General features: G+C 35.2%; 1 protein-coding gene and 1 long non-coding RNA gene across 3 annotated transcripts; one reads left to right on the top strand and one right to left on the bottom strand.

Annotated features, from left to right (window-relative positions):
• Positions 1-1,950: 1,950 nt before the first annotated feature.
• LOC149987721 (uncharacterized) lies at positions 1,951-3,476 on the bottom strand. 2 transcript variants are annotated; one of them, XR_016506609.1, is made up of 3 exons: positions 3,036-3,476; positions 2,626-2,775; positions 1,951-2,409 (listed from the first exon to the last, which is right to left on the bottom strand). It is a non-coding gene; the product is annotated as an uncharacterized LOC149987721 (long non-coding RNA). The 2 variants fall into 2 exon arrangements; XR_016506610.1 differs by having other exon boundaries at positions 2,626-2,869; positions 3,036-3,445.
• A 6,346-nt stretch (positions 3,477-9,822) lies between these two features.
• On the top strand, positions 9,823-12,778 carry LOC112292499 (protein TWIN LOV 1). The gene is made up of 6 exons (XM_024541045.3): positions 9,823-10,781; positions 11,028-11,247; positions 11,461-11,525; positions 11,672-11,751; positions 12,066-12,121; positions 12,300-12,778. Exons 1-6 carry the CDS (start codon positions 10,127-10,129, stop codon positions 12,529-12,531), a joined length of 1,308 nt encoding a protein of 435 aa, XP_024396813.1. The 5' UTR covers positions 9,823-10,126; the 3' UTR covers positions 12,532-12,778.
• The last annotated feature ends 2,768 nt before the right edge of the window (positions 12,779-15,546 follow it).

The following is a 15,546-nucleotide window of genomic DNA, read 5'->3' on the forward strand; positions in this document are numbered from 1 at the left end:
ATGCTATCAGAGCGACAATAACAATAGAACTTAGAAGAATCAAGTTCAGAAACAAAGGAAACTAAAAGAACTAGCTTACAAGAGAAAGGGCTATGCTAAAGACATTTTGCACAGAAATTGAGGGACCAATAGACCCTCTCTCTCACACCAAGGAGTAGCCAAAATTTGATGGCTCTTGGTATGTTATGTGGAAACAAAAAATAAAAATGAAGTTTGAAATGGAGGAGATGTGGGAGATAGTTTCTAGCAAAGAAAAAGAACCTATACCAATTCTATAAGCAAATACAACAACACAATCACTACCAACAAATCAAGCTGAAATACAAACATGAAAGAAAAAAAAGACCATGTTGCACTTGTAGCCATTTGAGATTGTGTCCATCTTCTCTCATGGAAGAACATGCCAAACAACCAATGAAGCATGGCTATCATTAGAAACCAAATATTTCACAAGTGACATTGTTACTCAAGTACATCTACAATAGAAGTTCATAACAATGAAGATGAAGGTAGAAGAGTTAGTAACTCAACATCTATAGAACTTGAGAACTTTACTCTAATAATATCACTATAAGAGTGATCATTCCATCACAAATGAAAATTTTCACATTAATGAGATCAATACTATTACAATATGGTATTGTCTCAAGGATATGAATCTCAAAAAAAGAAACCCTTAATACATTCTTGTATCACTCAAAAGAACTAATTAGTCACTCAAAGATGATATGTTATTAAACTAGAATAGCTATTGCCAAAGACAAGAAGATTAGAAAGCCTTCAAAAAAAACTAAAGACTAAAAAGGCATTGATAAGAGTGAAGAAGGCTTCATTCTTCCCTCCATATATACTCTTAATTAGGAGCTATGTAGTAGTATCTTATAAGTCCTCCAAAACATGTTGACTTTGTAAGACACATATCTTAACTTACAAGGTAAGTTTTTTATATGTACACCACATAGTTGACTTATTCCGCAAGCTACCAATACATTGTTAACTTGTTGACCAAATTTCTAATTTATCAATCAACTACAAATACATGACAAGTCAAAGCAATGTCTATAAAGCTTCTAAGAAGCTATTTTAAAAAATATTATAAAATAAATTTATTTTCATCTATTTTGGCTTAATCATAAAAATAAATATTAGAGTAAATATATATATGTCTGTCATACATAGTCATTCAAACACTAAGAACAATAGAAGTTGTGACACTACCACAATTAATTGCAATCTTCTTTCAAAAAAAAAACATCTATGAAAGGGTCCTCCTCAAAATCTCAAGCTCTATTTGCAAGATACAAAAGAACGAGTAAGTGGCAACCAAGAAATGCTTTAAAACCATCACCAAAAGATGACAAATATACAAAAATAAAAACAAAATCAACCACCCCATATCATTGGGATATTGGGACTCAAATTGTTTTAAAAACAAATCCAAAGTTGTTGCAAGTAAGGCAACAACTTTCTCTGAAAACAAGAAACACAAGAACATATGAAAATCTGAAAATGTGAAAGAAATGCCTCCCACATTTTATACACATGTATATTTCACATAAACACATTGCTCAGCAAAATGAATTTCATCTAGAGTACTCAAAGACGACCAATGGTTCATTGACATTGATGTAACACACCACTTAGTACATAACAAGAATCAATTTATCATGTTTGAGTCTTTCTTAACTAGTGAAAAAGTTTAACTTAGTGATAACACTACACTCTCCATATGTGGATATGGCAAAGTCGAAATCACAATGGTAAATGGGTACACCATCTGACTCACCAACACCTTTTATATTCTAGATTAGCAAAAATAAAACTTGTTTTTAGTCAATGATTATGACCGAAATGGCACCGAACTGGCGAAGGAATACTCAAAAAAAAAAAAAAAAAAAAAAAAATGCCGATTACTCTCCTATAATGATTTCGTACTTGCTGAATGTCCACTTTCTGATAAACTGTACCTTTTGGATACAACCTTGGAACCAAATCATTCTGTCTTGCAAGCAAATCAAATAACCAGCAACATGCACACCCAGCTACTGCGGCCTCTTCTCTGCCACCCGGGATCCGTACACAGCAAAGCCTCAAAATTTGATGTTGCATCCGACTTTAGTACCAATGACAATGACTTTGTCTCAATGTTACCACACCCTCTCACACCAAATCAGTTCAACTCGGCGTCGCTGTTTCACAGCTCTACTTTGTCTCTCCCTTCTTTTGGCAATGTCTCCATGCAATGATGTTCATCAACATTCACTAGGGCGAACCTTCCTATCGACGGCCATCCCTGTAATCTCAAAGCGGTGACCTCTCCCACTTGGTCTTTGCGGTCCCTCTCTGCACTTTCACATCCAAACTAGTTGCGAAACAAGGCACTGCTCTTCCAACCAGCCTTCGGCATTGCTGCAATATCCAAGCAAGAGGGCCAAAATGCGAAGTCAGACCCGATTCTAGGACGATCCTTGAAAAAACGTCTCCAGGAGTATTCTTCAATGATTTATGAATCTGCTACAATCCAGGTTAATCACACAATGCTCAACACCAAAACATATTTGTGGCATCGACGTTTGGGCCATATAAGCTCAGTTGCCCTCCGTTGCACTCAAGCCATCAACATACCAGCACGCCATTTACTCTCCGAAAGCAAAACAGTGGCAATCCCCCATTGAAGACGAGCTCAACTCCCATGCTGCGAATAGAACTTGGAACTTCACTGAACTTCCTTCCGGTCGCCATCCCATCACGTGTTGGTGGTTGTTTAAATTAAAACTGAAACCAAATGGCACCATCGACCGCTTCAAAGCTTAGTTAGTCGCACGTGGATTCAGCCAAGTCCTCGGCTTGGACTACAATAACAAGTTTTCTGTGGTGGTTCGTATCCAATCAGTCCAATTGCTTCTTACCCTCGTTGCTCAACACAATCTACACCTTTACCAGATGGATGTAAAAAACGGCGTTTCTTAACAGCCATCTCAAAAAAAAAAAAAAAAAAAAAAAAATCTACATGAATTCACCCATAGGCATCTCACCTCCAAAACCTGATATGATTTGTCGCCTCCATAAAACACTCTACGGGCTGAAACAATTGCCCCATGAACGGTACAAAAGATTAACGCTGCTTCCGAAGTGGTTTGGCTATGGCATCTTCTTCACACTCTGCGACATGACCTCATGGCACCCACTCAAATCTTCTGTGACAATCAGTCCGCGCTCGCCATAATTGACACGATGAAATTTTATAACCACACCAGGCATATTGTAGTGCCGTACCATTTTTTGAGCGAACTCACCTCTCTTCAAAAGCTCCAATTCATCTACTCCCACAGATTCCTACACAGGAAATGTGACAAAGATCATTAGAGCTTAAACACAATTCATCTACTACCGTCAAATCCCTACACAGGACATGCATGCAGATCTGCTTAAGAAGCCCATGTGTGGTCCAAAAATCACCACGCATCTATCGTCGCTTGGTGTTTTTGGAGGAGAAACTCTACCGTCCTCGCATATTTGCTAAGGGGGTGTATTGGAATCCTAACCAAAGTAGTAACGAATATGTTGTAGACTACTGTTCCATCATAAACAGAACAAACACGACTCTACTGGGAGTCACCACCGTTTAGAGCGTGACCTCCCCAACAAAATATATTTTGTAAAGAATCACAATCAAATAACAAAAAAAAAAATTATTCACAAAAAGTGTCTTACAGTGATACTTCCAATCTCTCATTTGGCAAGAAATTTTGTTTCTGAGCTCGGTTCTTGCCAGCATACAATAATAATAATAATGATGGTGTCCAAGTTGCTTTCTAATGGTTTTTGCAAACAAAGAATCATGTTGTTTTAGCAGAGGGATTTGGTGAGGACAAAAATGTGATGTCTGATGGGATTATAAAAAAAATAGGAGGTGATAATTCTAAAATGAGTGGTGAATATGGATATTGGGCAAGCACATGTAAAGTCGATTTGAGAGCCCCCTCCTTATTCAAGTTTTGCTGGACCTCCCTAGTGGATCTACTTTATATGACAATATAAACCAAGATGTGATGAGAGCAGAGTTATAAAGTGTGAGGGCTTCACTGGCTTGACTCTTTTTTTGAATTATTATATTAAAGATTGAGCTCTGATATTGTGCTGTCTTCAATAAAAATGTCAATTGTAGCAAATTATCCCTGTTTGTGTATTGATTATAATGTGATAGTGTTACTTGAGCTATCGGGATAATAAGCACACATAAGATAGAGCTTTGTAAAGAGATTAGAATTAGTAACACTCACACAAATTATTAGATAATGAACTTTGTTTTTTGCATGTGCTCAAAATACATAGCCTCTAGCCTAATGCTACTCTACCACAAGTTAACTTTGTCCATTGTTGTGTTGTGGTTCAGCTACAATGTAAAAATAATGCACATAAATATTTAATGTACAATTTACTACACAATATAGTAAGAGCCACATTATTAGATTTTAGTTAGACACAAAATATAATCAGATTACTACTTTGAAGAGGTTGTTTAAAAGGGCTACCATTGAGATTGATTTTAAGTTGATAAAAGTTTTTATATAATTAGAGCCACCTTCATCAAATATTGGTGATTCTTAAAATTTTATTTTGTTTCTTTTATTTGGTGTTTAGGACATATATTATGTAAATCTTATTAGAAAAAAGGGTTGGAGAGGGGTCTTGGTAGCAAAAAAGAGAAGTTAGGGCATCCATATGGATAATAAAAATCTCCATTCTTATGGGCAAAAAATCATGTCCAATGGGCTTCAAGGACATTGCTCGAGGTCTTACTAGGGATTAGGGTTACTCTTTTGAGGCCATTCAAACTTTGGAAGCTAATTTTAGTAATTTCAAGATTTTTATTATGATTTTGAAGCAAATTTTGGGTGATTTGGAGTTTTTATGAGAAAGATATAGCTGCTCAAAGTTAGGGTGTGGGTTTTGTACCTACTTTCTCTCTTTTGGACATAACGTACTCATTTGGAAAGCAATGAAGGATTGGCGACTAGTATTGAATAGAGCATTTTTTCAGCTACACTTTTTGTATATTGCTTGATGAATTCTAATCTTGGATGAAATAGTTATAAGAAGTTGAAGTCAATACTTGCAATCTAAGGGCAGTAAGTGACCCGATTTACTAGTGGTTGTGTTTCGAGCCATATCTTAAGCAATTTGAAAAAAATTTGGCTAAAAAATTCTAAGAATGCATGTTATCATATTAATAAACTTTATACACAAATTTTGTAGCATTTGGAGTTTGGATTTTTGAGATATAGAGAAAACAGTATTCAGGTGCTTGTAATTTGGATTTAAAGCATCTACTAGGATTTCTAAGATGCCAAAAGATCGGTAGTGAATTTATAGTTCTTTTTTTTTGTAGTAAAGCTTAGGAATAAGTGCTACACTATCTAGAAATTTGAGAAAAATTGAATAGTTGAATCAAGACATATGAATTTCTAAAATTCAAAAAAAAGAAATCCTTTGTGGAAAAAATATATTTTGAGGGATTTTGCTATAATTTGGATATTTTATATAAAGTGAAGAGGTTTTGAGAGCCAAGACTTTGTATATAAGTTAAAGGTGGAATAAATCACTTATTGGAGCTTAGCCAATAAGTTAAAACTAAGCTCTCTATAGCTAGATACCCCATATATTCCCAGATTGTAAATCACGCCATATGACACCACTACCAACATATGTTCTATTAAAGTTTACAACTACTAATGTAATTACTAAGCCATCTTTAGGTATTCTACCTTCTATGGCCCCACCTTGAACTATCTCTGCAGATTTAATAATGACATTGTAAATGTCTCTCTTATCTTCTCTCAGTTGTTGCTTTCATGCTTTTGCTGACCTCATGTTGTTTTTGATAAGTAACAGATAGTTGTATTGATTGCAAAATAATATTTAGTCATATTAGTTCAAGCATTAAAGAAATTGAGTTGTTTTTTAACTAACACTAAAAAAATATAAATTATGCTAAATATAATAGATTTTTAAATATTACATTATCACAATTTGAAAGATATGGTTATTAGGCGGTTGGTGTAAAATAATGTAATTAATGAATTCAATTAGTGTGTGCAATCTTATAAGCATGTCTTACAATCCTAACAAAATATTTAATATGCAATCTCTAAAACAACAATTGTTACAACTTCCATAAATAATTATAATTTTGTAACATTATTAATATTTAAAATAAATTTCTTTAATTTGATATGATTTTTGTAATATTCTTATAATTTATTTTTGAGATCATAGAGTAAATAATTTTGAAATCATAAATTTTACTCTCATTATATGTTAATCTTTATTTTTTAGTAGTTTATTAAAATATAAATAAACAAAGAAATAAATCAATCTAGTTATTTTTATTGTAAATTTTACATTAAAATAATAAAAAAAAAAATCATAATATTACAAAGACATTGAAGAATACATTTATGAAATGCAAGGAACAAAATTTAATTATAATTTACATTATTAAATATCTTTAAAATACAATATATCTCTTCTATTAAAACTTTTAAAAAACTTCAAAAAATTCTTATAAACTCTTATACAGCTTTTAGTCAATAAAGGTTTGAGAAGGTTCTTGAGTTTTCTTAATAAAGAAAAACACAAATATTTAGAAGATTCTTTAATATTCTAACAGATTTTAAATGATATTAATATAGATTTTTTGGAATGTTAAAATTGATAATGTGAAAAAAAATTGTTCAAAGATTCTTATAGATTTAATAAAATAGTGTAGTTATGGTTGGACATGTAAATATATTATGTATATGTAATTGTTACACGTTTGGAAAGTACCATAACTGTACATATAACTGTACACATTTCTTAAAAGTCTTTTAAAAAACGTGTACACTTTTACACATTTGGAAAGTACAATAAAAGTTAAGATCCTGAGTTTCAATTTCTTTAATGTATTGTATTTGTTAATCATCCAATGGAATATTTATTTATACATATTTGTTGATGCAATAAATTATACCTCATATTTGTATATAATAGATATATTTCATTACATGCTTTATATGTAGGATAGTTATTAGATACTATTTATAATATAAGTGTTTAATGATGTGTTTAAAACTACTTGTATCACAAATAAGTTCAAAAAATACATAACAGAGATGAAAATAAAAATACAAAAGCTTTTTAATTTTTGAGGGCTAATAGAACTAGATTAGTCTTTAATAAGCTAGTGTAGGGAGAATTTAAATTTAAGCTACGATGATTTTCTCATCTACCTTCAATTTTACAGCTTAGATTTGAATATGTCTAATAAGTTTTCTGTTTATCTTTCTCATATGGATGACTTAAAGTTATTAACCCACAAAATGCATTTTATAATTCTAATTTAAACACCTTTTCAACCAACAATGTTAACACATATTTCTTAATTTTTGATCAGATATATAAAGTCATCAAAACCCAACTTCAAAAACTACAACTACAGTTTCTATTGTAGGGCAATCTTCAAACAGCAGAGCAGTAAATATTAAGAATAGGATCAAATCATCTGAGAAGACAAGATCTAAAAGTTTCATGAAAGTTCAAGTATTAATTAGTGGCCACTTTTTATAGGTATGTGCACAATAACTTTTGCAATAAACTTTTTAGAAAAAACACAAAAAGCTGTTATAAAAGCTCAAAGTTATATCTAGTTCATATCCGTACATTTTTTGAACATTTTCCTTTTTCGATATTCAAAATTTTACTATTTTATCTTTGCACTGAGAAAATGATAAATTAGTGAATAGTTTTACTATGTGATTCCATTTAAAACAAGCGTTGTTACTTAAATATTTGATTGAAATAATAAAAAAAATCTTGCATAAACTACTTTAATGATATTACGTTTTTATAATAAAATGAATATATATATATATATGTATGTATATATATATATATATATATATATATTCATATCGTAAAGAGCGTATGATGTGAAAATGCACTACATATACAGGTAGATGCTTTTCAGTATTCGTGATCAAGTTTGACAACCAGTTGTAAAATACAAGAAGCCTCACAATTGAAGGCCATCATACCCCATGTTTTTGTAGGTAAATTCTCATGTAGAACAGCCTATATTCAACACTCACACAGGAGATTTTATCAATCCTTACCCGACTGTCAATGGACAAACCAGAGATTACTCAGATTGGACAAACCATGTAATCTCTAGGTAACTTGTTGTGTTATGATGTGTAACTTGGTCATATTAGAAAAAAAGAAACAAACAAGATAAGACCACAGAAACAAAACGAAAACTTCATGTGTTTTTTTGGTATGTCCGAGAGCTAAGAAAAGCAAGCAGACACACGCTTCATTTGTTCGTTGTCTCCGATGCTGCTGAAGATTTGCCGTCAGCCAGGAGTTGATTCTGTCCACCAAGCTGTGTTTGCGAAGGTGTGCCTTGAAAGAGGATGCTTCAGATGAATGTATTGCTAGGCTGTCATATGGATAAATACAGACATCAAAAGTGGTGATTGTGCCCAGTCAGCAATATCAGTGTCTTGTGCAACAAATGCTTCCCTGCCAAGCGGATCAAATCTACTGCAACTCTCCCTTATCCATACAGAAAAAAGCACTGCTTTATTTCAATGCAATATGTCCTCGACTCTCTCGCTCTCTCTTTCTGTTTATATATATATATATATATGAATACATTCATGTTCAGACATGAATACTAAACTGATCACCAGTCAACGGTTTACTTTTGCAATCAATGTTTTATTTTCCCCCATCTTTCACACCTTGTGTAATACACGTGTGTGTCTGTATGTGTGTGTGAGTATATACACACACACACACACACACATATATATATATATATATATATATATAAAGATATAAATTATTTTTAATGTGTGTATATATGTTTCAAGTTTTATGTTTCATGTTTTATGTTTCAAGTTGTGTTTCAAAAAAGACGGCCATTAGAGAAAAAAATCAGTTCAAATTGCACACGAATTACTCGAAAGTGACCATCAGAGAAACACTTGGTAATATGAAGCAACATATACCAGCTTGACAAACACAACTTTCTGCGAGTAACACTCACGCATACACTCTGAGCATGGACGCGCACAAGCTGAGTAGAGTTGGAACGACAAAAGCGTCACTCTCCCAACAGAATCATGGAGGAGGGATTTCTGGAAGGAGCATGCGGCGTCAGCTCCGAGCATGGATGGAGCCCGGGACTTGAAGGAATCAGACAAAGCTTGGGCATGGAGGCTTTTGGTCTTGCATCGATCCTGCGCAGCAGCTCCGCTTGTGGCGCCCCGCAAGTTGAAAAGCTTAGTCGTCGTTGTCGTCGCCGTCTGCTCTGCAGCGTCTCTGGCCACCAACCCTTCTCACAAAATTTTGCAGCTGCTGATCCCTGCTATATGCTGGCGCCCAATTCGCGCAGTTTTTCAGGATGGGCACTTTTGCGGCAGATGGCGCAGTCTCACCCTTACGGCTTTTGCGTCTGACAATCGTGGGTTTACCACGCAATGAGGTCCACGGTGATCGAATGAATGGTTTTCGCATCACAGCCGTAGCCTCGGTCATCTTTCGGAAGTGGGCAACGTGATCGCGAGACGATCTCGAAATGAGGCTTCTTGCGGATGCAGATAAACTCCAGGCCGTTCGGGTTTTTCCAGGTAACTGCGGGTGGGTCAGGATAAAAGCAGTAACCTCGTACTACAGCGACTGACGTGGAGAGGAATCTTCAGATTCGATCTCATCGAGGAGCTCAAATGTCGAATAAAACCGGACGCAACGACGCTGAACATCAGACGTGTCGATGTTCTTGTGCACCTCACCTCGTAGACTCTTTTTGCTGCCCATTACGCCCATTTCCGATTGCCACGCGGCACAACTTCGGCTTTGAGGTTCTGGGTTTCGCATGCGAGAATCAGATTGTGGCTAGGCTTTTGCGCCAATCGAAGTCTACACCAGTACTCAAGGCCTGGGAAAAGTTTCTATGGAGGAAGTTGGAAGTCCAGCAGCAATTGAGAAACGCAGTTTATGAAGCGTGAGAGCGGATTTCTGGCTCTGAAGCTGCGGAACGACTAGGAAGGAGGTTGTGCGGCTTGGGGGAGTTGGCGACATGTTTCTTAGCGGTGGCGGTGGTGGTGCTGCTGTGATGGAGGCCGCCGGGGAAAAATTGAGGATGGGTGAAGGGAGTGGAGGTAGGTCAGGGAGTTTCGGGAAGAGGCGGTCGCCAAAGCTAGAGGACCTCGTGGACAGCTTGAGCCGCGCATATAATGAGAAGGTTGGACAGGCGCTGGGCCAACATGAGTACAACTTTGTGTTAAGCGACCCACGCCTGCCGGACCACCCGATCGTGTTCGCCAGCGAGGGGTTTTTGCGGATGTCGCGGTATGAGCGGGACGAGGTTGTGGGTCGAAATTGTAGGTTCCTTCAAGGGCCTGATACCGACCGCAGGACAGTTGTGGAGATTCGGGATGCAATTCGGGAGGAGAGGGCGTGTCAAGTGCTGATTTTGAATTATACCAAGTATAAGGAGCCGTTCTGGAACTTGTTTCACATGGCGCCCATCTTCTCAAGTGATGGTCAGGTGATTCATTATGTGGGCGTGCAGACGCCCATTGCTGATGACCTTGCGTCCCAAGCTTTACTGTCAGAGCTGCCCGCTATGAATGATAGCTTTCTGTCCGCCAAAGAATACACGGATGTGGCTCGTTTGGATTCGTGCGAGTCTACACATGATAATTTGTCGAAGTCAAGCTCCAGGGGCAGAGGTTGGTCGTCGCACTGCATTGCTGTAACGTTAAAACTTTCTTGCGTATGAGTTAGCATTTGACGACAAACTTAGCATTTTAATGGAAAAGGTCGTATTTACTCTCTTGTCACGTATTCAACAAACCAGTGTTTTTTTGGGGGGAGGGTGAAGGGCTTGTATTGGCATTTAGTTCTACGCAATTAACTATTGTGGTAGATTCATAAGATGCGGGTCTGAGGATTGACTCTGATTGATTGTGCGACAGATGTGGAAGATGAGGATTCGCTATTCCCTGTGAATGAGGGTGTGAATCAGAAAGCAACCCTGGCAGTTGAAAAAGTTACTAGCGAGCTTACGCAGTTAAGCAGAGTGAAAGGTGCACTCGAAAAAAATAGACGCGTAGGGTTGTCTGAGAGCGCTGCAAAAGGCGTGGTGAGTTCATCGTTAATGCTTTCGCTGACACGCATTCAGCAGAGTCTTATCCTGTAAGCAATCAACGCTGCGTCATCAATTCCTGTTCTGCAATACTCAGGCAAATCGCCTGTTAGAAATTTCTGAATAAGTTCAATTGTTTCACTGTTATTACCTTGCCATTCGTTTAGCTGAAAATCAGTCAGTTTCATTGTTCCAGCCCGATATTTGTTCACTGCTTAATTACTTGCTTTGTTTTAACCGTTTATCCTTCGTGAATGCTTCAGATCTGATCCAAATCTACCAGATACACCCATCGTCCATGCCAGTGATGTCTTCTGCGAACTGACCGGTCAGCATTGTAACCTCGCTCATGCATTATACACGCACTCGTAATGGCGAACATAAGTGTTCACCACCACGTTTGCTGAAGTGTCGGAAACAATTAGAAGGAAACTTATCATTGTAACTTATACCTTGGATGCTATGTGCGAACAGGTTACAGCCGTGAGGAAGTCGTCGGTCGAAATTGCCGATTTCTGCAGGGCCCTGACACGGATCCGGAGGCTGTGCGCGAGGTAATCCAATGTGCCGGATAATTTCTCATATCAATGTTGCATCAAATAAATCGCGTTCTTCACCTGGCTGCAGTGACTTCTAACTGCGTATACCATTGTTTCTGCTTCCTCGTTAATGTGTCGATCTGTCACGAGACCATGCCTTGGAATTAGAAGCACTTCCATTGTTTCAGTGTCTTTGGACAATCCCTTCATCTTCCATCTTCAAAAGGCGCTTGTTAGAAATTGTTGTCAAACTCGTATTCTCGATTCTCAAACCATAGTTCCCAGTCGTGCATAATTGTACTCACCTTTCCAAATGTTGCATCTCGCAGATACGTGAAGCTATCAAGGCAGAGCGGCCTTACACTGTGCGAATCTTAAACTACAAGTAAGCATGGCATCATCATCTTGCGCTGGACAAAGTCGGGCTCTTATTTCTTTTTTTCTTTTTGTTGTTCTATTTTTGTTTCTTCATCTTCTTGCGAGCATAAGCCACCCACAAAGCCTAAATTGCAACGCCGTAGCTGAAAACAGAAGCTAAGTGCGGCCTCCATGTTTTTTCGCAGGAAAGACAATACACCATTCTGGAACCACCTACACGTCGCACCAGTGCGAAGTGCCACAGGTGGAGTGGCATACTTCGTGGGGGTGCAGCTGAACGTCAGTGAAGCTGATGTGCCTGTTGTGCAAGGTGCCAGTCTCAGAGCAGATGCCAAGCAACTGAGTGCTGTGGGTGTGGTGCGAGTTGCAGTTCGTAGCTTGCAAGGATCTGGACTACGACGCAGGCCCAAAGAGTGAAACCTGCTGAAACCTTTTCTCTCGTTCTCTCTTTTCGGCTCCACCATCAAGCTTTAGGATTGCTTGGGGCTGTGCATCAAGCCACCACCAGCAACTGCGATCCATTATCAACTGGTTGGGGTTGTAGAAGCTCCCAGATTCACTGCATCATCAAGGCCTTTGTATGCGGCATGTATACTTGCGTATTTTTCTTCCTGTCTTATATATTTTTTTTCCTTCAATAATACAGAAGCATGCTTTTCCTGTTCGCCCTCATGTCAAGTTTTTCTCTCGTCAAGTGTGTTGGCGAATTGTGCTTGTGAGTCTGATTTTAAGTGTCATTGTAGATGTGGGTTCTAGACTTGGACAGAGGTTAAAACTGCGTGAATGAAATTCTCTGCACAAAATGCAAATTTTAGGTTTACAATTATTTATTCTTTTAGAATTTTTGAAGATTTATAGATTTAACTTAATTTTTTAAGTTTTCTTAACAAATTATGTTACAAAATCTATTAAAGTAATATTTTTACTAGCTTGGCTATAAAAGCATTGGTTATCAAAACAATTTATTTTTCTATCATTAATTTTGTTATGCAGTTTGTCTATGCCATTGATTTGGAAAAATTGTGTTAGTTTTTTTTCATACTTGCAACTGGACTTCAACTCAGAGACACATTACAAACAAGACATTTCAGTAATATACATGTTCATTTTTTTACCAAAATGACATGTTTTCAGTTGACATTTATTTAAGTGAATTAGTTTAAATCTTATAATTGTAAAGATTATAATCTAAATAATAATAATAGCCATAAAGAAAATTAAAATAATTGAATATAAGATGATAAGATAAATTAATATAGATATAAAACTTAATGAATTTTAAGATAAAGAATAGTTGTAGATTTTACAAATATAGTAAATATAAGGATTTAAAAAATTAAAATGTCATAATAGACTTAATAAATAAGGAACAATGCTTAAAGATAGAACATCATTTTTCAACCATTATTTTAGTATATTTAAAAGTGTTAAGGACATGAATCTCAAAAAAAGAAAAAAAATTCAATACATTCTTGTATTACTTAGAAAGAATAAATATTCACTCAAAACTAATATAATATTAAAACTGGAATGACTATTGCTAAAAAATAAAAAGACTAAAAAATCTTGAAATAAGATGAAGGACTAAAAAGACGTTGCCAAGAGTGAAGAAGGCTTCATTCTTATCTCTTTATATAAAATCTAACTAAAAGCTATTTGGTGACGTTCTATAAGACTTTCAACACATGTCCAACTTCCAAGACAAGTGACTTAACTTATAAGATAAGTTTTCTACATGTACGCCATATAGTTAGTTGGTATCAAAACATGTGACATGTGGCTAACTTATTGGTCAAGTTTCTAATCTATCAATCAATTATGAATACATATAAAATCAAAGCCATGTCTATGAAGTTTTTAGGAGATTTTCTTATAAGAATGTTGTCTAATTTATTCATTTTAATCTATTGCACTTATTCATATTATGTGAATAATTATTGGAGTAAATATGTATGTTTGTGATACTACCCCTTCTTTTAGAGACAAGTTCCACAAGAAGTGTTGATCACAAGTTGATGAAGTTCAAGATATGACAAATTATATATGACAAATTGTATTTGCCACATATTATGATATTTTCTCCTTTGAAGGTGATTGATAGGTCCTCTTAGCCATCAATAATTTTCCATTCCAAGGCAGAAAGACCACCCTATTATTTGATCATTATTAAGGCATTTATAACTTTTTTTTAAAATAAAACATTTGTAACACCATCAAGAGTTGTTCCTATCTCCAATAAAATCACCAAACATCAGAAGTCTCTTCCAAGGCCATGATATCAAATGAATTTTAAACATATATTCAAAAAAAAATATATTGTTCTTGAAGGTCTTTGCTTCTATTACATCATCTTGAAGGTCATGACATTTGCAATGTCTTATTTAGCAAGTCAGCAAACGATAATTTTTGAGTTGAATCTATTGATTGTTGATTATCCATCTCCTTAGTGCCATAGAAACTACAAACAAAGATAGAAGCTAGAATATAATCTTGCTTAAATCTTTTTTCTTTGATAGCAAAGATTTATTATTCTTCATCTTAGTTTAGATGGATATTATCAATAAAAAGCATCAACCTTCTTTACTACATTTACAAGGTTCTTTGTAGGCTTCTATATATGTTCACTAATATCATATGTGTGCAAAATGAACAAAATATTTTAACCTGTTTTGGTACCACTTTGAATCTAAGACTTTTCTACCTTGAATTCTTTATTATTATTATCTACTTCTATAAGAAGAAGTGGTATTTGTCTTCTTTCCGAGATATTCATTGTTTTATATGATTTGCGAAGAGAAACATGGAATACAAAAAATATCTTTATAAACTCTAGTACATATAATTGATAAGCAACTAAATTGATTTGTTTACAAATAAAAAATGGTTTAAGCTTACAATAGTCTAATTTGTTATAAGGTCAAGTAGACTTGATATTTTAATGAAGTAACTATATCTTGTCGCCAACATGAAATTGAAGTTACTCCTTACAATAGCAATCTATATTTGTCTTTTATTTTTCTTTAACTTCTTTTAATTGTGCCTTCATTATTGTATGTAGCTTTATTTGCTAAATCTTTTGCCTTAGGATTATCAAATTTTGAAAAGTCAAAAACATCAAATTATGGATGATAATCACAATTTTTAAAGAAAGATGTTTGTTTCATAGCAGAATGTACTATGTTATTATAAGCAAACACTACTAATGGTAAAAGAATTATCTAATCATCTTTTTGATAATTGATGGTATATTTCATATATTGCTTCAAAACTTAATTTGTTTGCTTTATTTGTCCATTGATTTGAGGATAAAAAATTGAAGATAGTTTTATGTTTATCTTACGAATCTTGAAAAGAAATTTCTAAAATCTTAATATAAATTCAGTCCCTCTATCTAATATAATATCTTTAGATAATCCATAATAGTGATAGATG

Source organism: Physcomitrium patens, chromosome 15 (assembly GCF_059467195.1).
Source record: "Physcomitrium patens ecotype Gransden chromosome 15, ASM5946719v1, whole genome shotgun sequence".
NCBI classification, from domain to species: Eukaryota; Viridiplantae; Streptophyta; class Bryopsida; order Funariales; family Funariaceae; genus Physcomitrium; species Physcomitrium patens.